Source organism: Crotalus tigris, unplaced genomic scaffold (genome assembly GCF_016545835.1).
Source record: "Crotalus tigris isolate CLP2741 ecotype Arizona unplaced genomic scaffold, ASM1654583v1 scf7180000017625.6296891, whole genome shotgun sequence".
NCBI lineage: Eukaryota > Metazoa > Chordata > Lepidosauria > Squamata > Viperidae > Crotalus > Crotalus tigris.
The window spans coordinates 2884399-2912005 of NW_024096520.1; the positions used below are offsets into that span (position 1 = coordinate 2884399).

General features: G+C 38.0%; 1 protein-coding gene across 1 annotated transcript in view; it reads right to left on the minus strand.

Moving 5' to 3' along the window:
* LOC120303805 (protein bassoon-like) overlaps positions 1-11946 on the minus strand; it is a 191019-nt gene extending 179073 nt beyond the window's left edge. The window contains exon 1 of the mRNA XM_039333635.1: positions 11552-11946. Coding sequence (XP_039189569.1) covers positions 11552-11742 — 191 coding nt within the window. The 5' untranslated portion in view covers positions 11743-11946. The remainder of the gene's footprint in view (positions 1-11551) is intronic.
* Positions 11947-27607: the final 15661 nt, after the last annotated feature.

The following is a 27607-nucleotide window of genomic DNA, read 5'->3' on the forward strand; positions in this document are numbered from 1 at the left end:
ATATGACAGAAAACTCTAGTATGAAAAAACACTCCTGACAGAAAAGGCTGAATAGTTAAATAAAATTTCATCTCTGTCAGTATTGAGATCATGGTGACTTGTCCCTGGAAAATGGAGACCACATACCACTGGAGCTATCCAGACACATGTGGTTTATACTCCCAGCCAATATGGGAGAGTAACATGCTAGAGAAAGTTGGCAAATAGTAAAGCATCTGGAAAAAAATCTACCTCTATCTATAACATCTACCTGTATATATTACTAAAATTTCTGTCTATATACTATTCAGTGCGTATGTTTGCAGGCTCATTTAGTAAAGAACACAAACCGATCCCTTTACGTCAGCGGTTCTCAACCTTTTTAATGCCGCGACCCCCAACTGGTCGTAAGTTGAGGACTATTCAACCGGTCGTAAGTCGAGGACTACTCAACTGGTGCAGCACCGTTTGCAGAATGGGACTTTTGGCGGGCTCAGCAGGGCAGAGACAGCCTGGACAATTCCTATTGGCTTTTGAAAGCCAATAGAATTAGACTCTATTGGCTTTCAAAAGCCAGTAGAATAAAAGGGAGTAGCACAGCCAAGGAAAAGGGGGAAAAAATGGCAGACTGCATTGTTTGGCGACCCCTGTGAAATGGTCGTTCAACCCCAACTGGGGTCCTGATCCACAGGTTGAGAACCACTGCTTTATGTATTCGTGTGTGCTTGACCTGGGATAGGACACAGGCGAAGTCAGAAGTCACTCCCATTCCCACTGCTTTTTTGCTCTTGATCATTCTGATAACCCAACATGTCAAAGGTTGTCTAGTATGCCATTAAAATTCTTGTGTTTATAACCTGTATGTGGGCAAAATGGTGCATCATAGGCAAAACTTTTTCAAGCAAGGTAACTCAAATGGGATAACTTACAGAATGCATCAAAAATCCAGGGCCTATGACTGCTATTGAATTAAAATTTGGCAAACTTTATAAAATATTTTATGACATAATACAAAATGTCACAAAACATTTCCTGTTGTCAACTCCTGATGTTTGACTATACTACAGTAGTACCTTAGTACTCAACTTCTTTCAAAATGTATTGAATTTGGTATTCAATTCATTTTGACATGAAAATTTTGTCCCAGTACTCATCATTTGTTTGGTACTCAATGCATAAGCTAAAACCTTTCAGTGTCAGCTACCTTGTGATGCACTACATTATTCCTTATGGGAATAATCTGTTTGGTAGTCATCATTTTTGGTACTCATTGCACCTCCCTGAACCAATTAATGATGAGTTATCAAGGTACCACTGTATACAATTCAAGATGGGCTACTTTCAAGGCAGATACATGTATGAATATCTCTCTGAATTTTAAAGAATTTTTCAAGTAGTATATTAGAAGCTTTATCACTGTTGAAAGCACTGAGGAATCTGGTAAAGGAAATATCTCTTAAAGGATGACTCAACAAGTCACAGATTTTCTAATTAAATTCTATAACCGATTCTTCCACTTAAATGCACAATTTCATATTACATCCTCTGACAATTTGTTTTAATAGTTTAACCCAGTTCTTCAACCCATCAATACATTCTTCAATCCTTTTTGTCTTCTAAAATATTAGTTGCTTCACCTGAATTGGAGTTACCTACAAATTTAATAAGTATCTCATCTGTTCTTTTACTGAAACTGTAAAGATGTTGACTAACACTGGGACAATAACAGTAGCCTATTTACTTCTCTTCAGCAGGCACAGAACACCAAATACTAACAAACTACCAGCAACAAATCTACCTAAGAGTGACTAGATGAAGTAGATGCAATAGAAACATGTGGAAAACAAAGCCATTAAAGCTGATAGCTGAAAGGAATAATATGACAAGAGCCAATACATTTCTAAAGACAAAGTAATACTAGACACTAAGTTTGGGGGAGAAAATGAAAATAACAAAACAAATGGTAAGTGAGAAGCAATTATTGCATGTTTCTTGGAATAAGATGGAGGCTTAACAACATTAATCGACTAATCTGTGCAATTAATGACTTGATCATTGATTAATTGAAGCTCTGTTTTTAATCTCAGTCAGCCATCTGGGCTATTTCTCTTGGACTTGACTGTTTCTTCTATTCCCACCACTTAGATTTTGCAACAGCTGTTCAGAAAGCTTCCTTTCTGCTGAAGTATGCTATCGCTGTTACCATTTTACATTTGCTTAGTAGTGTTACCACACAAAACACAGCAGTGGCATGGCCCTTGTCCAGAAGATTTGCATTCTAAGATACAACAATGGTGTTAAAAAGAATAGAGCCAGCAGTTTAGAAAAACAAATTAAAATAGATTTCTAGGAAAGATTTGAGAATTTATCCAGCATGGATGTTTCTATATATTAAGGCTGCAAAAACTGCCTGCCCAATGTAATTTGGGGTCCTATTCTGAAGTTTTGGAAATTATCCAGTGCAGTCCATCCCATTTTGGAGGTGGTCCATGAACAAGGCATCTTTTCGAGCCAGAAATACATTTGGAATTGTTGTTATAGGAGACTTGCCTACAAAATGATTGTCACAGTAGGCATGCTGCCTATTTACTAAGAAGTATAGAAGCTCACCCACCTCAATCCCCTTTAATATTCTATTGGGATTTTTGTAGGACCAAACTTCAACATAAATATGATGCTAAAGGTTGATGATTAGTTTTGCTTTGCTTTGTAACATGCAACATCCTATTTAATTTGCTACATTAAATAAACTTTTAAAAAGACAGGTGAGACAGGCAGCCTGGTGGGCAAAGGAAAGTCTCTGGGGATATACTGATGCCCACAAACACATTGCTGCTTCAATTCAATTTGATTACTACATTTGGAGTTGGAGTTGAAAGCTAAACTCTGTACCCCTATAGTAAACCATAGAATAAACATAAATGGCTCTAACTCTTTTTTGTTTTTTTAACAGAATAGGGTGGAGCTTACCAGTTAACTTGACCATAGGGAGTACAGAGGACCAAACATCATAAAAATCAGTGAGCAAGAGGTTTAAAGCTGAACTCCTTTTACAAGTGCCCATAACTTCATTGTTATCTGGACAGAATATGACAAAATTTGCAGTGGAACATTCTTGCCAACTTTTAGACCAACAGGGCTATTAAAAGAAAAGGAGTAGTATATAAATCAATGGGGAAGACTTCTCTTCCTGATGCAGAATTGTTGGCTCTCACAGAAGCAGAAATGCAAAGAAATATTTTGTCTTTTTCCCCTTTATTGATAACTAAGCTAGGTTAAGTGGTTATTGCAACTCCTAAGCAATATCCCAAACACTGTCAGGACAAGAGTCTAAGCAACAATGAAATCTACCAAATTATCAAAAATAATCAATTTCTCCTAAGATGCTGTGAATGGAATGAGCCATCATGGACTAGTATAGGATCACCCTGACTGCAGGACAGCTTATTACTTACTGAATGTAATATTTCTCTTCTTTTCCCACTGTCCACCATATCATTTAATATAAATGACAAAAGTGAATCCTCATTTCTGTTTGGAATCGTACTGTAATGCTAACTACCATACAATACCAGAACTCCAGAATTTAGAGTTTCATATAAGACCAAAATGAGAAAAGATTAGACTTATACCATCTTGCATCTTGCTAAGAAATGAAAATCTGTTCAGAATTATCCTGCTCCATTTCACAGTGTGGATTTTGGCAGAATCTTCATCCATGCTCCCAACTATATATTCACTACATGTTAAGATAGCGAACAATATTAAAAGCAAAGCATTTTTGTAAAATGGCAGTAGAAGTACACTATGGAGGCCTTTACAATGGATGTTTATTTATTACATTTGTATATTGCCCAATGCATTCTACATTTTCACAGCTTTCAATGAAGAAAGGAAAATATAAATTAAAAATAGCCAAAGTAATGCAAACCATCTCTCAACTCTTAACACCATCCTCCAGAAAAATGAAAAGATGCTGTTGAATGTTCTTCCAGGATGACAATAGGATAGTGCTAACTTTATTTCAAATGACAGGCTACTCTACAGTGAGGAAATGTGGAAAAAAAGACTCAAAGTTGCTGACCTAATTTTCCCCCCATATGAATTGCATTCTTTCCTTATGGATTGTTTTCCAGAAACTTTAAGAGAACAAGAAACCTCACCTCTACAGCAGTGGGATAAAAAAGAAAAAAATGAAGGCACAGATGCAGGTGTTAGTGGAAGACAGAAAGGAGAGTGCACTGGAAACTAACAGCAGCCTATTATGCATGGGGGAAGTGAGACCAAAATAGTTGGCGGAGTGAATAATGAGCCTTAGAAGCTACTATAGTGTGAAAGGAATAGCAGAGCTTTACAGTTTCCCAAGCCTTGCAAAGTTGCAGACCAGCTACAGCCAGCCAGCAATAAGTAATTGTTTTCTTCCTCCAAGGAACCAATAAGGACTGAGAGCCAGAGGACCAACTTAGGAAAAGAGAATAATTATAGGCTAGTATACTCCCTTTATTGATGTAAAAGGGCATTTACAGGGGAAAAAGGAAATACATAACTTGATACATCAATTCTGTAGGGATCAAGCATTTGGAAGATCACAAGGGATGATTTTATTGATTGGGTTTAAATGGGTATCTTTTCAAAATAAACAATAATGGAGTGATATGAAGTTATAAAAACTTTGCTCTATCAACTTAATTGACCCTAGGTTTCAATACAGACAGAAAACATTGAAATATACAAGAGAAGTTGGCTCCAAAATTGTCATATATGTGAGGAAATCAGATTACAATTTATTTACCATTTAATTGTTAGAATTATATTTGGCTTTTCCTCCAGGGCATCAAGAAGACATACATAGTGTTTACTCTTTCAGAAGGTGGACTGAGAGAGTGTAATTAGTACAAAGATCCCCAGTAAATTCCAATGGCTGAGAGTTTCTCTAATTCTAGACCAAGACTTAACTACCACGCTGCACAGTCATTCAAGCTAACTGATTCATAGAATTCCCTTCATTCCTTTCTCACATGAGATAAGTAGTTATATTTATAAAACAGGTTCTCTAACAGATGTAAAATAAAATCATGATCTCTTCTTGCATGGTGGTAGAATGTTAAAGATAATGAGGAGGCTACTTTATGGAAAAGCAGAGAACGAGTTTATGAAGTTAGGGTCTGTGAGAAGAACAGTGAAAACTGTTCATGCACTCAAACTTTACAACCGCCAGATCCAGGTACTTACATGAGCTGTGGAAGTTTTGATTTAGCCTTAAGGATTAGCAAGATGCTCTTAACAGACTTATTAATACCCTGTTAGTATCTTTACCACAAATAGATCAAGGTACAGGTTTCCCCAAACCTTAAGATCTTGTTAGGAAACATGCATGTTTTTGATGGATTACCTGCAAATACTGCTTTATAGATATATCTCCCCAGTGTTTTTCATAACATATATTTTGTCTACATTAAAATAAACTAAATTTTAAAAGAAAGTACAAAAGGTCCCATGCCAGTTCCTATTTATTACCTTTGTAATCACTTTCCTGTTCAGATCCTATATTATGATTTATAAACGTATTTGCAGGATGATTATGATTTCATTATAAATAGTTAGGTCAGTGATGGTGAACCTTTTAGAGACTGAGTGCCCAAACTGCAACCCAAAACCCACTTATGCATCATTGGGTGCCGGGTGGGTGTGGCCCATTGGGTGGGTGTGGCTGCGGTGGTAACGGTAGACTGGAACTAAAAAGTTCAATCAATCAATTCCAACTTTGTAAGATCTTTTTTTTTCTGCGAGAAGTTGAAATTGATTGATTGATTGAACCTTTTTTTTGTACACGGTGGCGGAGGCCTAAAGTGAAAAGGTTTTATAAAACCCAGCTGAAGGCCTAGGACTGGGGCGACAGCGCGCGTGCCCACAAAGAGGGCTCTGCATGCCGCCTCTGGCACCGTGCCATAGGTTCGCCACCACTGAGTTAGGTCAACCTATCATACCTGTTTTAACTGTGAAACATCATAAAATGCATTTAGTTATATTAATTGTCATAATCACAGACTTGTATATTATTATATATTAACTATCATAATAACAGATTTGTGTGTGTGTGTGTGTGTGTGTGTGTGTATTATATCTCTGGTTTGAAACTATCATATTCCAATCTGTTTAACATATCTCTATAATATTTACAAGAAGCTCACAATACTCAAGATTCCATTATCTTAGCATGAGTTTTCTTAGTATAAGAGGCACAAGTTGACTCAGCTCATATCATAAACCTTGCTAATTATTTATTTTATAGATGCAACATATGGGCCTCTCTGTAAGCAAAGCTTTCTAGCCAACTTATGAATTTTTTTACAAGAATGTCTAAAATTACAAGTAGTCCTTGCTTTGGGACCAGTTGCTTAGCAACGGTTCAAAGTTCTGATGAACTCCCCCCAAAAGTAGATACAACCTGGTTCCGAAGTTCTGTCTGCCTCCCTGTGGTCCACATTTTGGGCACTTGGCAATCAGTCTGCATTTACAGCCATTCACAGTATCCCACAGTCTCATGACCACAATTTAAGACATTTTTCCTGAAACCTCGCATTTGCTTTTGATTTTTGCCCAAAACACCCCGTACTGAATAAGGGGTTCACTTAATGACCATATGACCCACAAAAAGTCATACAATTGGGTCGATCACAAGATGGCTCCTTTTATGACCATCACTACCCCAACTGGCAGGCTCCATTACGGTCATAAGCTGAGGACTATCTGTATCAGTGCTGTGCCTCTGATATACAAGCAGGTTGGAAGGGCAGCAAGACCATTAGATTCAGTAGCAGCAGCAATTTGGATTTAACCCTCAGGTCAGTTTTCTCCACACCTCTTTCCGTTCTTTCCCATGTAGGAGATTGTAATTGTTGGGAAAGTTATACTGAGAAGTTGGGAGCAAAGTTTCCCCTGCTCCATGTCCACTTCCAAGGTGGGATGTCTACCTATGAGACTGGCACCACTTCAACTAATGCTAGGATTCTTTCCTAGAAATTGAAGTATTGATCACCAAAGCAATCATAATCTTCACATAACCAAAAAATAAAACTAAAGGTATCATGAAGAATATTTTAAAATATCCTATATCAGTGAAGTCATCTAAATGTAAGCATAGAGGAGTAAGATTTATAACGTTTAATATAAAATCTGTGACACAAAAGTCTGAAAGAAATAAAATGTATTTGCTTCATTATATTAAATTATATCAGCATAGGAACTAACATGTTTTCTAATGAATCGGGCTGAAAAGGTACTTTTTCACTGCTACCCAGCCTCTTTTCATACTAACGGACATTTGGACACAGATTTCAGAATATAATTTTAAGTTATGCATAAAATAAGTTGATCTTTCTCATAATAGCTTCTTAAGCCCTGCAGGATTTTACAGGATTTAAAACCAACCTTTTGAACCAGGCCTTGATATGAAAACTAGGGGAAATGATGAGTTATATACTAGTAGCAACAACTTGATTCATAATTCCTAGGCAGAATTCTAGGAGCTTTACTGTATATTAACTGAATTGGCTAGAATGTAATTAAAACCCATTTAATGTACAAGGCATTGCAGCATGCAACTTAAATGGGAGATTACTACAGCATAGTCCAGGGGTAGGGAACCTTGGCTCTTTTATGACTTGTGGACTTCAACTCCCAGAATTCCTGAGTCAGCATGGTTGGTTCAGGAATTCTGGGTATTGAAGTCTACAGTCATAAAAGAGCCAAGGTTCCCTACCCCTGGCATAGTCCATTAAAACCCATCCTTCTTTATCAAGGTAGAGTCACCAGTGGCTTATTAGCATGAGCTAGGAGAACAAGTTGAACAGGACTCAGCAGAACACCAAAACCATTCCTCAGTAGTGCTTCTATCTCATGTAGATTAAATTTCAGTATGTTGCCCAGGTGAGCAATTATGGCCCCTTTATGACCTGTGGACTTCAACTCTTGCTTTAAATTCACTGATTCATATAGCAAATTAATTTATTTTCCCATAATCATAAACCTTTTACAAAGTTCCAAATCTTCTGTTCCTTTGGTCATCTGGTTTTAAATCAACATGATCAGAGACTATATATTTATTTGTGTAGTTTATATAACTGCTCATTTCACAAAACAAGTGATTCTATCAATAGCCTAGATTTTTCAGTGGCAACAAGTTAGAAAAAGACATTTATATATATGATAAAAAGAAAATAACCAGTGTTTCAGATTTTAGATTTTGCCCAAGGCTAATATACTTTGTAAGAAGTAGACTGTAACAATTCAAAAAATAGCAATAAAAGAATAATTTACATTGTTATATCACAGTCATATTAGGAGGAATGGAATTAATATAACTGGAGGCAACAAGCTGCCTATCTAAAAAATTAACAACACAATTTTTTGCAAATTCATTCTGAATACCCTACGGGGTTCTCTATGTATGTCTAGCAGTCCAACTTTATAATTAATACAAAAGTTTGAAAGAATTAGTCACAGGGAATTATTTTTTATTTAGGTTTATAGGCCATTTCAGCTGCACATGACTCCACTGGGATAAATTGTCATGCCATAAGAAAAGATTAAAACAGTGGGGATCATAACATCAGTCTAAACAAACTATAATACTAATAATAATTTTTCTATTAACTATTACACATCCATACAAGTAAGAAACTACCTTATATCAACTTAGACCATTGGTATAGAACTCCATAGACAAACTTGAAATAAAAGTTCAGGCAAAAATATTTCCAATCTTTCCTAGAACAAATAGGAATTAAATTTGAAAAAGTTTGCATGTAAAACATGTGATTTACTGTTACTTTTAGCTGTTTCTTCAAATTGCTACTCACTGCAATAATATTGGTCTATATTAGATTTATTATTGCATATTTTTACATTCCCATATTTGCCATCAACTTCTCTCACATTTAGCTTCTGAAACAAAGTCACTAGTAATAGTATGCACTGCAGTCAATTCACTTCATAACTATATCTTTCAATAAGCAAAACAACTTTTCTTAAAATGAAATTAGATAAATTCTATTGCTTGAGACACCTTTAATTAATATTTGCAACCTAATCCATATGGATGTTCTCTTAACACTTCTACAAATCTTTTTATTATTTTACTGCAACAATAACATGGCTACTATGCACACACACATACACACACAATCACACACACTTGCCGATATTCATGACTATTCCAGCACTTTCCCTAAGCAGAAGAATAAAAGGCTGACCAAATAAACATTCATTAATCAGGTCAGGACAAGATAGAATGCCTATTTTGAAAGAACAGGGTTCTGCTGATTGTCTGGGTCTTGGGGAAAACAATATAGTACTTTTGCACTGATGTATTAATGTTTGGATGGCTTCCCAGCTCTCTCTTCAACCACCATGGCAGAAGTGTCACAGAAAAGCTTCAATGCGCAGATGCTTCAAAATAAGACACACAGACCACTTTATGGTGCATACATGAATCCAGACTGCAGAATTAAAGAAAGAGGCAAGTAGACCTGGCTCAGAGGAACCAGATCATCCTGCTGCAGGTCCCCACATGAGAATGCTTCTTTTCTTTCAATGTTATCTGTACTCATGTGCAATATTACTCAGACTCACTTGCACACCTAATCATGTCTTTATACAAATCTGCCTGAACATTTCAACATCCATTTATTTTCATGTCTGCATGAATTTCTCTTGCATGATCACTGATGCTTGGCCTACATTTCCCTAGGCTCAGCTGGGGAGTAATGTGCAAACTTGGACCCTGCAGAATGAAATCACTGTCACAATTTAACATTATACAGATGGCAATTCTGCTAAAAACTATGGTTTCACAGGTGAATTTAACAATTAAATGCATCATCAGAACACATATTTGAAGTGTAAAATGGATAATTCTTGCTTGAGAAAAAGAGAGATATTCTCACAGACTATCAAACTGCACTTCCAAATTTCTGTAGAAAATCAGATGCTGTGAAAAACTCAGTTCAACAGAACAAAATGTTTTCATCACTGAAAAATAAATAAGTCTCCAATTTGGATCCAAACAAAATCTTACAATATAGCAAGCTATTTGATTTCTTCCAGAATTCATCGTTATATTTCCCATGAAGTAATGGAGTAATCAATCAACATATGGACATTACTTTTAAAACATGTATTTAATACATTTCTGTCCACTTTTTCAACATTAAAAAGCTCTATATGTATATTCTTGATATTTTAGTACAACCTTTGAATGCTGGAAAAGTATTACTCTCCTGATGTTTTAAACTATTTTTAAACTGCTACTAATGTTTTCCCATCTGCAGTGCTTTCCAGTACCAAAGATCTATTACTTTATGAGAATTAAGAATGCTTTAAATGTACAAAACATCGTGATGTTTGTTTTTATTAGGGAAACAATAACAAGCATTTATATTGTATTGAACATGGTGGATAAAGCATCAATTACATAACTATTTTAATTTATATTCTAACTGAATGCAATTAGAATAGGTGCACTTTGTGCTTAAGCATGAAGAATTGTGTCTTTGTAGGCACACATGACATCAATATGACAAGTGTACATGAAATAGAAGCAGATAGAAATATTTGGGTTTTTTTTCATAACTCAAGCCAGACATATTCCTGACAATCCGTAGCTTTGAGGAAACTACTTGTGGCTCCTTACCCACAAACCATGTCCATTCCTTTTTTTTTTTTTGCATGCCACTCATCCCATCTTTTGCTGGGTAATCAGCATCCCATTCATGTTTCTTGGCTCCCCTCTCTCTGATACTAGCCTGCACTACGGCACCCTTTGTGAAAGCAAGTCCTCATCCAGTTGATATGCACATGCTTTTCTCTTCACCTCCATCTTCTTGCCATATTCATCTTCCTACACTCTAGCTCAAATGTCCAAACATGGAGAGATTTCTCCATTCCCTATCTTAAAAAATTATTTAAGCTTGAATGGTCCCCAATCCCATATTTCTAGAAATCGCCATTAGATCTTATCAGAGCTCCGCTTGATACAACATCAAAGCCATAGCATAAACTGAACCTATTAGCAACATTCTCAAAATAAAATGTTTGGTTCTGAAAAAAAGGGGGGTCATCCAATGTGCTCTGAGTTGCATCTCTCCTAACCTCGAAAACATGTTATTTCCTCAACATTAGGAGCACATGGCAAACTCAGGCCAAGCCACCTTTCTTTTTTCCCCATATGCACTATTCTCAACAAGATACCCCACTAGACCTAGCCTTCTTCTGCAGCACAGTTATAAATCGTCCTAGTGCACCCCAAATTCCTTCCCTCTTTTCTCATAGGCTCCACGGATTGCGTCTTCCCTTTTACTATAGAGCTTTTGCTCTCAGCTCCGGTTGATACTCAGCAGGGCGACACGCTCCGCAGCATGGGTTCCCAGCTGCACTTCGCCCTTAATCCCCCGCTCCTTCCAGCCCAAACTAGTACACAGCCTCCATCCTCCTGGGCTTAGTCAACCGAAGTTGCCCCCGCGCGACTTCTCCTGTGATACTTCGCCCAGCCCGGATAGTCTGTGGCTCCCACCTGGCGGAGGGTCCGTGAGGCTGCGCGGGGCCCGGTGCAGCAGCAGGCGCCCTGCCCGGTGGGAGCTGTCCTCCACTGCTTGGTGCTGAAGGTGGCTTGGCGGATCCAGGCGAGGTGGAGGGACCCGCGGCTAGGCCGGGGGGTAGCTGCCCCTCGGCTCCCCCGCCCTCTAGGCTGGCCTCATTGCCCATGGCGAGGCAGCAGCGGTCGGATGGAGACAGGCTCCCTGAGCGTCTTCAGCGCAGTGCTGCCTGCGCCGCCATCAGCCTAGCACCACCATCTCCGGCTGCCCCATCCGCACTGAGCATGCGCTTAGCTGAGCGCGAGCCCAGCACCCAACCCTCCGAGAGGACGCGCTTCACGGGGGCGCGCGGCGGCGCGCGGCCCCGGACCAATAGGCGGGCGCAGAGTTCCAGCCAGCCCCTCGCCGGCACGTGCAGGGCCTCGCCAACGGTTGCTTGGTGGTTCGTTTTTCCCGCCGGCGCTTGCATGCAAAAGGTCCGGATTGCAAAACACAAAACACCAGGCAGCCGGAACAGACCCACCCGGACCGAAGCAGCCAAACCCGGAATGGATTGTCTCGCTGTCCTTTTGCTTTTGGGGGCGCTCTTCATTGGAAACTCACGCTATTCGGAGTTCTCTCGCTCAAAACAGCCCTTCAGACGCATAGATCATGTGCCCAGCCAATAGCTTTTAACGGGACACTTTAACTGTTGACAAATGGACCCTATCGCATGTATAATCTTGATCATTTTTACTAAACATGGCGTACTTAATCCCCCTCTTTGTGACTTTGTGAACACAACAATATACTTTACTACTAGCACTGTTTATATTCCCTTTCGAATTGGATACCCTCCAGAAATGTTGGACCTCAGCTCCCATAATTTCCAACCAGAATTGCTGAAGAGCTGACAGAATTACAGATACTGATGTCCAGCATGTCTCGAGGGTAGGAAGTTTGATATAAAGTTTCTGCAGGCATACTGTACAGGACTAGGTGTGAATAGCAAATTCACACATAAAAGGAGAAGGGCAATTAATATGTTTTTAGCTACCAAATTCTGATTTCTAAAAAAATAAAAACTGCAGATGGACTTCCTCTGAACTGAATTCTTGATTACTCTGTATCCTGGATATTGTGTTCTCAGGTGAACTGTATATTACTAATAAATGATTATTTTTCCTTAATTTCAATACCTGTCAGAACTTTTTCCTGTTTCTATAGGGTTTTTGCAGTACTTCTGCTGATATTTAAAGTAACTAATAGTAAGTAATAACTGAATCATCAATCACTTTTACAATTTGGTGTATACCACATCTCATTCCTATTTGTTATATTGCTTTTAAAAAAACTTGAATATTTATTTTGGATTGAGAAAACAGATTAATACTAGGATTAATTACAAGTAGTTCTTGATTTACAACAGTTCATTTAGTGACCGTTCAAAGTTCAAACAGCACTGGAAAAAGTGACTTATGACCATTTTTCACACAACTGTTGCAGCATATCAAAATTCAGATCTTAGCAACTGACTCATTTTTGATGCTTGCAGTGTCCCAGGATCGTGTCATCACCTTTTCCGACCTGACAAGCAAACTCAACGAGGAAGCCATGTTACTAATTTAACAACTGCAGTGATTCACTTCACTTAATATATCCATACCATAACACTTGTGGCAAAAAAGGTCATAAAATGGGGCAAAATTCACTTAACTGTCTTGCTTAGCAACAAATTTGGGGCCCAATTCTGATCATGTCGAGGACTATCTGTAATATTAGGCAAATTCTTTGGTTTGGGAGAACTATTGAAATGCTGCCATCACTTAATATATTCATACTATAATCCATTTGGATTGAATGTATTTAGCTGTAACCAACATGATAGTATAGATATAGACTGCTGTCTAAATTATAATAGGAACAAATAATCTAATAAGCAATGTCTGTGAATACACCCCTTCACTGTATGTGGTATTATTGTAAAAAGAAGTATTTCATTATGGATAGGACTGCAATATTTTGTTAATTAACTTTTTTTCCCAGTGGGGAAGCCAGCATAATCTATTGCAATAAAAACAAGAGCCTTTTGATCCCTTATAGTCTAATGATTTATAGATATTGCATTTATGGCATATGAGGGGACAATGTTCATATTGGTGGTGATAGAAAGTATTAATAGAATGATTTAGGGAGAAATGAAATGTAAGAGATCAATACAGTGGTCTTATTTTTGGATGCATTTTTGCATTGATGTCACAATAAACATACTTAATGTAATACAAAACCATGGCTTCTGTTTAATATTTGAGGAACAGCATTAAATGTAAAGCATAAGAAGGAAAGTAGGAAATCAACTGTGAAGTCAAATGGCCACAAATGTTAGAGCTAGATGAGGGAAAATAAGGCTTTGAGGCATAATCAGATTAAATCAACAATATAAAAGAACATACATGATCAATTCAACTTATTCCGTGCCACATTACAAAGAAAAAGTATTTACAGGAGTATTATTGTATTATTCATTCTATGGTATCATAGAATGAAGGGCGCTGCAACATGCCCTAGTAAAGGTCCACTGGTATTTTTGATGTATAGGTGTATGAAAATAGAAAATTATTAACTCTCCTGCTAAATACTAATAGCATTTTGAAAAGGCTGGATAATTAGTTCTGGTTATGTTGTACAATAACTCCATTTCTAGGGATCATCATCCAATCATATTTTTTTGCCTAGGGACACTCACAGTTATATAAAGCAATCCAGGAAAGGCTGCATGAAATCAGTTTCTGCTTGAGTGACTTCTTCCTGGTATATTGGAAGGCTTCACTGAAAACAGTGGAGCAATCCAATCTGATCCTTTGCCCCTCCCTCAACAGACATGTTGGTGAGGCCTATTAGACAAATAACAGTTTTGACAAACTAGATTAGCCACAGCTGTGGGCTGGACCAGAACTTTCCAGCAGAGTGCAGGGGTTTTCTATGGGGATCTGATATGCAACAGCAGTGGATAATCTGCCTTTCGGATTGCCTGCTCTCTGCCTTTTTAGATTCTCTTGTTTATTTGCAACTAAGGCAAACAACATAAAGAAGCCAAAAGAATATAACTTTTATAAATCTCCTGTGAACTCAGTTAAAGGAAAATCTATGCAATGGCAGCCCAGTAAATTAGTACCCAAGGAAATAGGATGCCATTATTGTTAGATCAGCTTGATTTCAACAGGGAATATACAGGACAAATGTTCCATGCATTTGACACTGAGCTACAAATGTTAATAGGGTATAAAAGATAAACTGGTATATATAGACGGCATAATCATAGTAGCTATATCTCATTTAATTGTAATTAAATTTAAACATACATGAAAAGAAATACATTTTTTTATACTGACTCCAACCCTTTCAATGCCGCTCAGCATTTAACTCAAAGACAATATGCATTTGGGTCTAGAAAAGTCCCATCTACAGTATATAAATGTATGGCTCCAGATTTCCAGCCGAGCCATCTGGGTTTAGAATATTGATCCAGCATTAATGTGGAAATAGGTCATGTTAGCTTTCTTTCCATTCTTAGTAACTATACTGAAAAAGTGGTTGACTAAAAGAGTATAAAAATTTAAGCAGCTTAACACTGTGTGATCTCCATTTCAGATACTGCCCCTGGGTATTCCCAGCTATAGAAATTTTCCAGATTAAGTTTCCACATCATTGCATCTCTATGCCAGAAATGACTACATCTGTGGAACTTCTGACACGATAGTGTCCCAAAGCGCAGGAGCATAGCAAGGACCAAATGTGGCAATCTTAAGAGTGATCACCTGGGAGATACCATTTGCCTGGCTAAATTACCTGAAAGGAATATTGAGCATGGCCTCTCTATGTAATCAGATGCCAAATGGCTCAATTGATGAGGAACTTTGTAACAAAATGCAGAGAATCCATTTGTATAATTTTATCCAGATGCTGCCATAAAAGATGACACTTTAAAGACATCTCCCTCTTGCTATAAACAAATAAACAAAACATGTCTAAATTCAAAAATATATTGCTCTGCCTATGAAAGCCAATGGAATTGGTCACTCATTGGCCATCGTTGATTGTGGTGTGAAAGGATGACTTGCAATATTAAGATAGCTTTCTATCGATTAAATGATATCGATTATTCCTACCAAATCAGTGCCTTTTGGATATATTCAACTAAAACTCCCTAAATCTCCACATATCGTCTCTCATCATTCCCAGAAACCAGGGCAATAGAGATCTGGCAAGGGATTACAAAGTTATAACCTATTGATTCCATTCAAATTATATAAACAAATTGATAAAGGTTGATATTCTATGGAATAGTCAAAGAAGCCATGTAAACCTGAAAAACTTCAGTAATAAAGAAGATCACAATCTCAGCCTACCTTTATTTAGGAGTAACTCTTATTAATCCTAAGAAGTTTTACTTCTAAATAAATATGTTTCAATTTATTACCTTAAGATATCTAAACTTGGTAAACTAACTCCATTGAACATATATTGATATATTTGGCAGGTCTGTAAATTTGAACTGATGCTTAAATCTAAGTGGCATAAAATAATTTGCTAAACTGCTAATTTCCCACACGCTTAAACTGTCTTTTATTAAACACTGAAATTGCCTGCCAAAAACAATGCAACACATTTTATTCATTGCTTAAAGCATTACATTGGTATTTAACTTTCTATAATAAAACTTTCAGGTAATTGTTGAGTGACATGCCTCACAATTTTATAGGAAAACAATTTTTCACTTCACTGATTATCTTAACACATTCTGTGAAGGGCCATTATTTAAGTATAAGCACTTCTAATTAGCCACCTGTATTGCAAGTTTTTGAAACATGCTTCTCTCAAACTCCTGGTCTGTGATAACTAAAAGACTTTTTGTCAAAGAGCCAATAAAAAGCATGTTGATAGTTTATGGAATAATAAAATCAGTCCCTGTATATATCACTACTATACTATTTCAGATTTCCCACCACCCTACTCCTCCAGAAATAAAATGCCAGAAAATACATTTAATGGTCAATGAAAAGAAATTGACTATTTTTACTGGGATTAGAGCAAAAGGAGACAGGAAATTTGATTCTTCCCCCATAGTTGCAATGGGGGCATAGATCTGCTTCATTCAGTTACGATGCCTAGAAAAAGCTAATGCCAATGGCATCTAATTCCAGTATGCACAAAGCTGGTATTCGGTATCACTTAATTTGCTTCCAAGCAGGTTGTCACTTTCCAAAGAGGACTTTACATGTGAAGCAGTTCTGAATCAGGTCAAAATTACAGAGATTTGTATAGCTCCCTTCCCTCTTGCAAAAAAAAAAAAAGATATCAAAATGGGAGAGTGGGTTGCTACAGTATATATCACACACATGAGAAAGGTACAGAAATCTATAGAAAAAAGGCTGGCAACTCTACTACCCTATTCACAAAACATTTTTAACTGGAGTAAAGTTGCAGTATGGCTGTTGTAAGGAAGCAATAATGCAGCAGCAAGAGGGGAAGGGATAGGCCTGGCTTGGTTCTGGGTTAAAATTCCTGTACTGGATGGGGAGTAACCATCACAAGAAGTTCAGCCATGAAAGACTTAAAGGAAAACTTATATTTGATATCTCAGTGAAACCTAAAGTGTTCAGTCAAGACCATAAGAAGTTAGGACAATCAATTTTGAAGAATCCATCAGGAGGATAACAATTCTCTTCTCATTGTATTGCCACAGTGGCCACCGAGAAGCTGCTCTTCCTGGGATTTAGAGACAAGAGATTCACACCAGGGAGAAGGCCTTCTCCTGGGACCACCTTCTCTCAAAAACATCTGCCTCTCTTGCCCATTCCCCATGTTCCTTCTTTTAAATCTTGTCATCTTTTGGGAACTGGGAAGAAGACTTTTCTGTGGTTGCCCCTATTCATTGGAAAAAAATCTCCCCCCCCCCCTTCCCACCCTCAATATAAAACAGGCCCCAAGTCTGCTCCTCCTTAGGAAAGCTGGCCTTTTTGATCCAGTTGAATGGATCTGCCTTTTGCTTGTTTTATTATAGCGCTTGGTCACCATTTTATGTTTTGTATCTTCTGACTTACAAATGTTTTAATGTTATGTGTATGTGTGTGTTTTATTGTTTGGTTTTTTTTATTGTACACAACAAGCAAGGGTTGTGTTATTTAAGTTTGATGGTAACATACAAATCTGGTAAATAAATAAACACCAAAGAGAATTTTGTTCCATATAATTTAAGAGAGTTGCAGAGAAAAAAGCAAATATGCCAGACTGCCTGGCTTCAGCTTGCCAGGATCCCAGAAATGACAGAAGACTGATTCCTAGAGCCAGCTGGCTGCTGCATAACATGCATAATTCCTGCGTCTTCAGCTGTATGCTGAGGTTCAAAATTTGTGGGCATGTCTTGTTACCTTTTTATACTTTTACAAGTACAATGGTAAGGTGACCAACTTTTTTACAATGAAAAGGAGGACACAAATAAATTGAAGAAAAAATATCGTAAATAAAAGAAACATTTTATTCATTGCAACAATAATACAGAATACACTATAAATGAATACACTATAAATGTATAATAAAAACATTTGTAACAATAATATTTTATATTGTAATTATGCTTACATGCCGCGCCCCCCCCCAGCTGCTCGCACCAGCCCCTCCGCCCCTGCCTCTTGCGCCCACAGCCATTATTGCCCTAGCAGATATCTTTGGGACTAACTAGGAGATGGTATAGTTGGGTAGCAGGGAGGGGTGCAAAGTTCCTGCCAATTCGCCTTCGCTGCAGACAACTTACATGTGCAAAGTTTGCTGGCTGGGTGTTTTGGCACGCTCAGCAGCAATTCCTATTGGCTTTTGAAAGCCAATAGGAGCAGCACAGCTCATGCAAAAGTTGAAAAAAAACCATCAAAAAAAGGTGCCGGAACGCCGTTCTGAGCGTTCTATGAGAAAAAAAGCCCTGCAGATTAGTCTTCAAATATCGAAAAGGAGGACATGTAGGAGGACACTTTTCGAGGGAGGACAGAACTCACAAAAGGAGGACTGTCCTCCCTAAAGGAGGACGGTTGGTCACCTTAACAATGGTGATGGAGGTGGTAAACAGTGTAATATCTGGAAATGGCCTCATAGTGCATCTTATCAGTGGCCTGTTGTGTAACCAGACACATAAATCTGTCTGCCCAAAACTTTGTTTATAATAAGCCATTGCTCATCCTCCCCTACAATTCTGGTATTGAACTAGGGAGTGGCTGTAGTACTTTTTATTTTAACTGTACAAGTTGTAATATGCAGAAAAGCTCAAAGACTAATGTGATTACTTAATAGTAATAAGTAATTTGTATAATTTGTTAAAGAACCTTTTCTAAACGTGTGCATTGGAAAATTTATCTTATGTGCAAAGAGAGAAAAGTCGATCCCATCACCTGACACATAGATTTTAATACACAGCTGTTTAATTTGAAAATAAAAGATACAACCTCATAGAGTTAAAAGTGAAACAATTCAGGGAAAATGATTACTTCATGTATTGCTAAATTCAACATGTTTTCCACAATTAGACTCCAGTTTGAAAATGTAATCCTACCAATGATGAGCAGTAAACCTTCTGTGTTATGTATCATTCTGACTGGATATTATTGGAAATGGGAGACACAGGTAGACAATTTGCTCTGTCTCTTTAATAACTGCTGTCAGACACTGCATGATTAAGGGATGATTGCAGTGGTGGAATTCAGCCAGTTCACACCATTTCGACAGAACCAGTAGCTAATTTTTTGTTGCCCAGGCCCAGAATGGACTTCCGGAAGTGGCATCCACACAGAGAACTGGTTGTTCACATATTTGAATCCCACCACTGGCTGATTTCATCAAATTTGCAGATGACAGCAAATTGACAAGCGTAGCCAACACCCCAGAAGACAAACTCAGGATTCAAAAAGACCTTGACAAACTTGAACAATGGGCCCTATCCAACAACATGAGTTTCACTGTGGAGAAAAGCAACATTTTACATTTAGGCTCGAAAAACCAAAGGTTTACAGATTGGGTGAGACCTGTCTTAAAAACAGTAACTGTGAGAGGGACCTTGGAGTCCTAGTGGACAATCACTTGACTATGAGCCAGCAGTGTGCAGCAGCAACCAAAAAAGCTAATACAATCCTGGGTTGTATAAACAGAGGCATAGAATCAAGATCATGTGAAGTATTAGTACCGCTTTATAAAACCCTAGTAAGACCACACCTGGAATACTGCAGCCAATTTTGGTCCACCATATCACAAAAAAGATGTTGAGAGTTTGGAAAAATTCAGAGAAGAGCAACTAAGATGATCAAAGTCCTAGAGACTAAAACATATGAAGAATGCCTATGGGACTTGGGTTTGGCTAGTCTAAAAAAAAAAGAAGAAATAGGGGAGACATGATAGCAGTGTTCCAGTATCTGAGGGGCTGCCACAAGGCAGAGGGGGCCAGGTTGTTCACCAAAGCACCAGAGGGAAGGACGAGAAACAATGGTTAGAAACTGGCCAAAGAGAGAAGCAACCTGGAATTAAGGAGAAACTTCCTGACAGTGAGGACAATCAACCAGTGGAACAGCTTGCCTCCAGAAATCGTGGGCACTTCATCACTGGAGATTTTCAAGAAGAGACTAGACAGTCACTTGTCTGAAGCAGTATAGTTTCTCCTGCTTGAGCAGGGGGCTGGACTAGAAGCCCTCCAAGGTCCCTTCCAGCTCTATTCTATTTTGATGAAACACCCATGCTCTATTATGGTACACTGGGTCTTTGGCATTTAATGCTCTGGTCTCTATTTCTACCCATTCCAAAATGCTTTTTTGTAAGCTTTTTTTGTAACATTTGTGAATGTTTTAGGCTTTCCCTATAAGTTTTATATATATGCATTGCCCAACATGAGGTCAAGTCACATTAATGAAATTATAGGAGCATGATAAATGTATATTTGCAAGGCTACTATAACTTGGTAAAGTTTATGTCTTAATAAGATGATAATAAGTAGAGGAGAGTCTATTAACATATCTGTTTTAGTTAGATATATATATAAAACAAATAATATACATCTATTATATTCTTTGTTCATTTGTCTCCTGTTGGAACCACTTCATATGTCTTTACAGGTAGTCCTCAAGTTATCATTCGTCATTTAATGACCATTTGGAGTTATGATGACCAAGAAAAGGATGCCTTATGGCCCATAAAGTACTTCTAACCATCGTAAAGAAAAAGAGTTCCAAGAAAAAGAACCAGTGATATAGAATGGCTTAAAAAAGAAACATCCTCAATTAAAGAACTCACTGTCAAGGTCTGAAAAAAAACAGACTCTTTCTCCCAAACATTAATTGGATTTAGCACCCAAGCTACACATACTAATGCTTGCCTGGCTATTGGGAAAAAGTAGACCAAAGCAATCTTGCTTTGGTCTACCTTTTCCCAATAGCCAGGCAAGCATTAATTTGCCAATTCTCTTCTTGCACAAGAGCTTATAAGCTACTGGCAACTTTTTTGTACTTCTCAAATTAGTTACTTTTAACCTAGATTGGGAGAGTGGGTGCTGCCTGGATAGCCAAGAGGGAGACTTAACTGAGTTAGCAGCTGAGTTAAGTGTGTTGTGCAGATGAGATCTATGTTTGTGAGCATTCCTTTGAACATAAAAGAGATACGCGAGATGAGACATACGGTATGAGATCTATCCAGCTCTTTTTTCATTCTCACAGTAGGTTTTGAAAATGCACATGCTTAATTGCCTGCAATAATTATTTTAGATGATGTTTTATTGCTGCTGTTTTAATTCATTTTGCATTTACATTTTAATTGACTTGCCACTGAATTCATTTCTACATGGTTCTGTGCAGGAAAGCTTCCCTGTCTGAGTAAGGAATCATCATTCAAAAATCGCTTTATCTTTACGATGGCCAATCTTTTTCACCCCTAAAAAGATAGATAGGCTTGAGTTCAATTTCATTTGTTCAAGAAAACTTCAGACATAATCCCCAGAAAACTTTCACGTCACTTTTCTCACTGGATTTTGTTTTCAGCATCATGACATTTGGCCTACCTTGAGAAACATATATCATTGCTACTGTCACTTCTTTTAGAGTTGGATCAGCATTAGAGTTATCAGATTTGAGCTGCAAAACCTTAGGCTACCATTAGATGGCAGCAAACAATTAGCAAGTTCTCCGAACCTGCAACCATCTGAGGTTGTCTGAGATTTTGCAGCCCAGATCCAATACTGATAAAGGAGAATACTTTAGGTCAGCATTGAAACAGGGGACCTTGGTACTCTCTGAGCTTAATTGTTTTCTTGCAGACATTTCATTACCCAAACTAGGTAACATCATTAGTACTAGTAAGGAGTGGGGTTTGCTCTCAATTTATATTCTAGCGGCTTGCCTTATCAGTGTTGGTTTGAGTGGTCTTGCTTGTGCTTTGGTTGGGATGTTTTCTGTTAGCTTGTTTGGTAGTTCCTTGATTGGGGTATTGTCTCTTGATTGTTTGTCTGATGTTAATCTTGGAGTTAATCTATGCGCATCTGGGTATTGATTGCTGGTGGGAAGGTGTTTTGATCTTTTTGTTCCCCTTTGGGCTTATTGATTGTCTCTTTTGAATAGTATATAGGTATTGTTTATGTGTCTTTTGATGGTTAATTTGCCAGAGTGCCAAGTTTCCAGAAAGAGTTCTTAACCCACTCCATCCCTCTACCCATCAATCTACTTTGTTCCTCTCATTTTTTTCTGGTAAATCAAGGTAACAGATTTTTCTTAGAGAAGGTAGAGGATTCTTAAGAGGGCCCAGACCACATTCGTGTCTAAGGTTCCAATAATATTGCTAGGTACTGAGGCAGAGCATTCCCCATCACATTCAGAAACCACCTGGATCTAACAGGCACAGGGATGGACTTTTTGTGACAGAATTTACCCCTTCAAGAGTTATGGCAGCTACTAATCCAGGTATGTCAAACTCGCGACGTCATGTGACATCACGCAACGTATCGCGCCTTTCCCCCCATTGCCAGCAATGGGGTGGGCACGGTTTCGGCGTGACACATCTGGTCAGCAGGCCGGCAGTTTGACATGCCTGTATTAATTTCAACGGAGTGATCTGTGACCCTGGAGTTACAGAAAGCTTCTCAACTTCCCGACCACCAGCTCTAGCCAACTGGAATAACAAATCCAGATTGTGCCCTACCACATGCATGGGATGGGATTATCAATTGGAAAGGTCCATTGTTGTCATGTGAGGAATGACATCCCAAATCACTTCTCACTGGGCAACTTCAGCATGGACAAGAAATCTAGGATGGACATTTGTGGGGGCAGATTTCATCATGACCAGTTCAGAAAGTCACAATGTGGGGAAGGGGAGAAGATCACACCCTTATGCTGTCTAGTTATTCCGAACACTCATTGGTATTATAGCACTGAATACTTTGCTGACTGACTACAAGTCATCCTCTTTTAGCAACCACCACTGAGATTGCAAACTCTGTCACTAAGCAAAGCAGTGGCTAAGTGGGAACTCAAGTGATGGCAACTGTGCTTTCTGGAGTGAAAGTGACAAGACTAATCAATGTTTACATCTTCCACTTTTATTTGCCTCTTAACTACTCCCTCATCCTTTGGCATGCTCACCCTGATACAGGTAGTCCTCAACTTACAACAGTTTGTTTAGTGACCGTTTGAGGTTATGGCACTGAAAAAAGTGATTTAGGACCATTTTTTACACAACAATTACAGCATCCCCACGGTCAGGTAATCAAAATTCAGATGCTTGTCAAGTCATATTTAGGACGATTGCAGTGTCCTGGGGTCATTTGATCACCTTTTGTGACTTCTTGACAAATAAAGTCAATAGAGAGGCAACATTCACTTGACAATCCTGTTATTAATTTAACAACTACAATGATTTATTTAACAACGGTGGCAGGAAAGTCCATAAAATGGAGCAAAACTCACTTAACAAATGTCTCACTTAGCAAAATAAATTTTGGGGTCAGTTGTGGTCACAGGTCAAGGACTACCTTTACCTGGATAATTAACAAGAAGGAGAATTAATGTTTGTATTTCAATTCTTTGGAGAGGAAAGGATTACAACAAAGTAAGCAGGCACACAACAAAAGATATCTATGAAAAACAATGTGCTGGTTTTGGTAGCTGCCAGCTGAATGCATAGCCACGTGTATTCCTCACGTATACCTGTCCCTGTTTGCTCTCTTGCCCTCTCTTTTTCTCTTCTGCTCTGCAAAGGGGAAAAGAAAGAAAAAAACAGAATAACTGTAACGGCACTCATGTGACTGGAGGAGGTTGCAAGGGTCATATATGGTTGTAAATTGGTTGTAGACTTATTTTTTCAACACCGTTGTATCTTCAGTGGCTGAATTAGTGGTCAGTAAGTGACTAATGTTGGTGTTGGGACTGGAATTTCCCTTGCTTAGCGATGGCAATTCCAGCAGTTCCATGTTGTTGTCATTAAGTGAGGAGATTGTGGGTTGCTAAGCAAGGACCTCATGGGACTATGATTTATGACTTCCTGCCAGTTTCCCCTTTGGCTTTGCTTGTGGGAAGCTGGCAGGGAAGGAGAGTAATTAGGATCATGTGATGTGGAGACAGGGCAATCGGTGGAAATCTGGGCTGGTTGCTGAGGACCTGGATCATGATCATGTGAAGTGCTGCCACAGACTGAATCTCAAGGACTGGATGTAACTATCTCTCATCCCAAGAATTGCAGACGGATCATACGTAGTTGGTGGCTATCCCAAAGATGCTTTTTCATGAGGCAACTGGACTTTGTTTTCTTTGAAGATGTTTCGCTTCTCATCCAAGAAACTTCTTCAGCTCTGACTGGGGAAGTGATACAACATCAGTCGCCTCATGAAAAAGCATCTTTGGAACAACTGTGATCTGGATGACTGAGAATTTCCATAGACATTTAGCTGGTAGATAGAAGCTCCCCAAAATACAAAATGAGGAACAGGACATGCTAAGTGGCTGCTGCAAGGTGACCGGGTGTGTTTGCCTGCAGGGGTATGAATTTCTCAAATGGCTTGAATTCTGAAGAGGCCACTATCTTGTGCTGCAGTCCTGTGTGAAGTAATATATCTTACTTTTTTCATATGAAAATCAATTTAATTTTTTCATTCAGCATTCCTAATTCAAACTTCATAATGATTCAGTTTCCTAAGAAAATGACTATTTGAAGGGTTTTTTTTAAAAAAAAAACTGCCTTCTGTCTTTTCTTTTTAAAAATGGATTTGTCGGAAATGAATGGTAATTTTAAGTTGGCTAAACAATGTTGTCTGATTATGTAGACTGAATTTAAAACCCCCAAACATACTGCTAATTATATTTCAAAATGTAGTTTTATTGATTTTTTAAGTCTTCAAGTGATTTATTGTGTGTCAATTATTTATTATGAAACTGAAATTGCTTTCTCAGACATGCAAAATTTAAATATGGCTACTGCACTGTTCAGTCATTTAAAATATTTTAGTGATGTTCTTTCACCACCTTGTGGCTATTTGCAGTCATTTCAGCTTTACTTATTTTCTTGAAAGCATTGTGGCACAACTATCGTTATGTTAGGTAACTTGACACTTAAAATCTTAGCAAATTTCTCTGTATTTCAGAGTAGGTCAACTGCAATTATTAGCATAAAATTCTTTTTCAGATTCACAGTGGAATGGAAATGGACAAGACCAAATTGGAAACTGATCAAAGAGAGAAACAACCTGGAATTAAGGAGAAACTCCCTGACAGTGAAGACAATTAACCAGTGGAACAGCTTGGCTCCAGAAATCGTGGTCGCTCCATCACTGGAGATTTTTAAGAAGAGACTAGACAGTCACTTGTCTGAGATGGTACAGGTTCTCCTGCTTGAGCAGGGGGCTGGACTAGAAGACCTCCAAGGTCCCTTCCAGCTCTATCCTATTCAAATGTTATTTTACATATTGCTGAAATCACTAATATTAGTATTTTCCTAAGCATTTTTTAAAAATATAATTCTTCCATTTCTAATAAATGTAGGTGCTGTTTATTTTTTTGCAATTGTTTAATCCATTGTCTTTCTTGGTTATTTCTGGGTTACTTTTATGCTTTTGTTCCAGTTCTCTTATTTTAGCATCTATTTGTTTTTTATTTGTGGCATTTTTGTTTTTTCACTTATTTAGTTCATATGCTTTATTTGTTTCCCAAATAGTAGAATGAGAAATTCCTGGTGTACTATATACATTTTAAAGAAGTTTGATTCCTCTTTTTGCAGGTTAGTATCATTCATCTTCTACCTGAAAAGTATTTTTTCTTCAGCACCCCATGTTATTAAAACTGGATTATGATCTGTATAAAGTCATTGAAATAATATGTACTTCTTTAATGGATGGTATTAAGGTCTTAGAAACCAAATACATATCTATTTTTGAATACAATGGAATTATTGCTGAGAAAAAGATGTAATCTCTCTTTGCTGGATTTTGTAATTTCCATATATGTGTCCATGCCAGTTCATCCATATATTGAAATATCTTTTGTGGAAGCTTCTCACCTTTTCCCCTCTTGTATCAATTTGTCTAAGCTCAAATCTAAAACTCCATTCATATCTCCCAAGACAAATATTTTGCCTTCTTCCATTCCTTACAGGGCTTCTCCAGGGTTTTTTCTCAAATTCATGACCCATAATTTCCACAAGATGGCTAGGCAGTTACTTTAACTCTGTGCAGTTCTAGGTGTAATGTACAGATATAGATAGTTCTTGTTTAACAATCGTCTCATACAGTGACCACTCAAAGTTAGAATTAACTTTGCAACCAACCCTTAAGACCTTTACTGTCTGAAAAGGAATGAAAATCTAAAATAAGATCATAAGCACACTTATAGTCACTTAGTGAGCCCTTTACTTAACAACCAAATTGCTGGTCTCAATTGTGATCATTAAACAAGGACTACCTGTAATTTTAACTTCCTGTGAATAAGATGACTGCATCAATTAACCCCTTTTCTTAGAGTTCTTGTGATGCATTTAACTCCCTAATTGATCTGGTTAATCTTGTCATGGATACAGTGCCAAGATCTTAAACAGCCTTCCATAGTCTAGTGCCTTTTAATGTATTGGATCTCCTGTATCTCAAAATTTCTGGCTACACTGGGAAATCATATGACCTAAAATATGAGAAATTGTATGATAATTCCATTGTCAAGGTTCCAACTGAAGATCCCAACGAAGTAAGCACAGTGGAGACATTCCAATCTCTAATGCAAAACTTTATTGAGCACACCATATCAGCACAGATGAATAGAAAACCAACTCTGGTTAAACTGGCACCACAACAGTAAATTAAAAGTATAGAAACTCCCCTTCCCCTGACAATGCAAATCACATTCCCCAATTAAGCTTCAGACAATTGTTACAAGAGAAATCCTTTGTTACTTTGTAAATAATCTGAATCACCTTCATTCCCAGACTTTAGAATAGAATAGAGCTGGAAGGGGCCTTGGAGGTCTTCTAGTCCAGCCTCCTGCTTGAGCAGGCAAACCTATACCATTTCAGAAAAGTGACTGTCTAGTCTCTTCTTAAAAACCTCCAATGATGGAGCGCCCATGGTTTCTGAAGGCAGGCTGTTCTACTGATTAATTGTCCTCAGTTTTGGGAAGTTTCTCCTTAATTCCAGGTTACTTCTCTTTTGGTTTGTCTTGCCCTCTGGTGCTTTGGAGAATAGTTTAATTCCCTCTTCTTTTTGGCAGCCACTCAAATACTGGAATACTGCTATCATGTCTCCCCTGTTTCTTCTTTTCTTTAGACTAGCCAAACCCAAGTCCTGCAGCCATTCTTCATATATTTTAGTCTCCAGGCCTTTGGTCATTTTAGTTGCTCTTCTCTGAACTTTTTCCAAGGTCTCAACATCTTTTTTGTAGTATGGTGACCATAATTGGCTGCAGTATTCCAGGTGTGGTCTTACTAGGGTTTTATAAAGCGGAACTAATACTTCATGTAATCTTGATACTATGCCTCTGTTTATACAACCCAGGATTGTATTA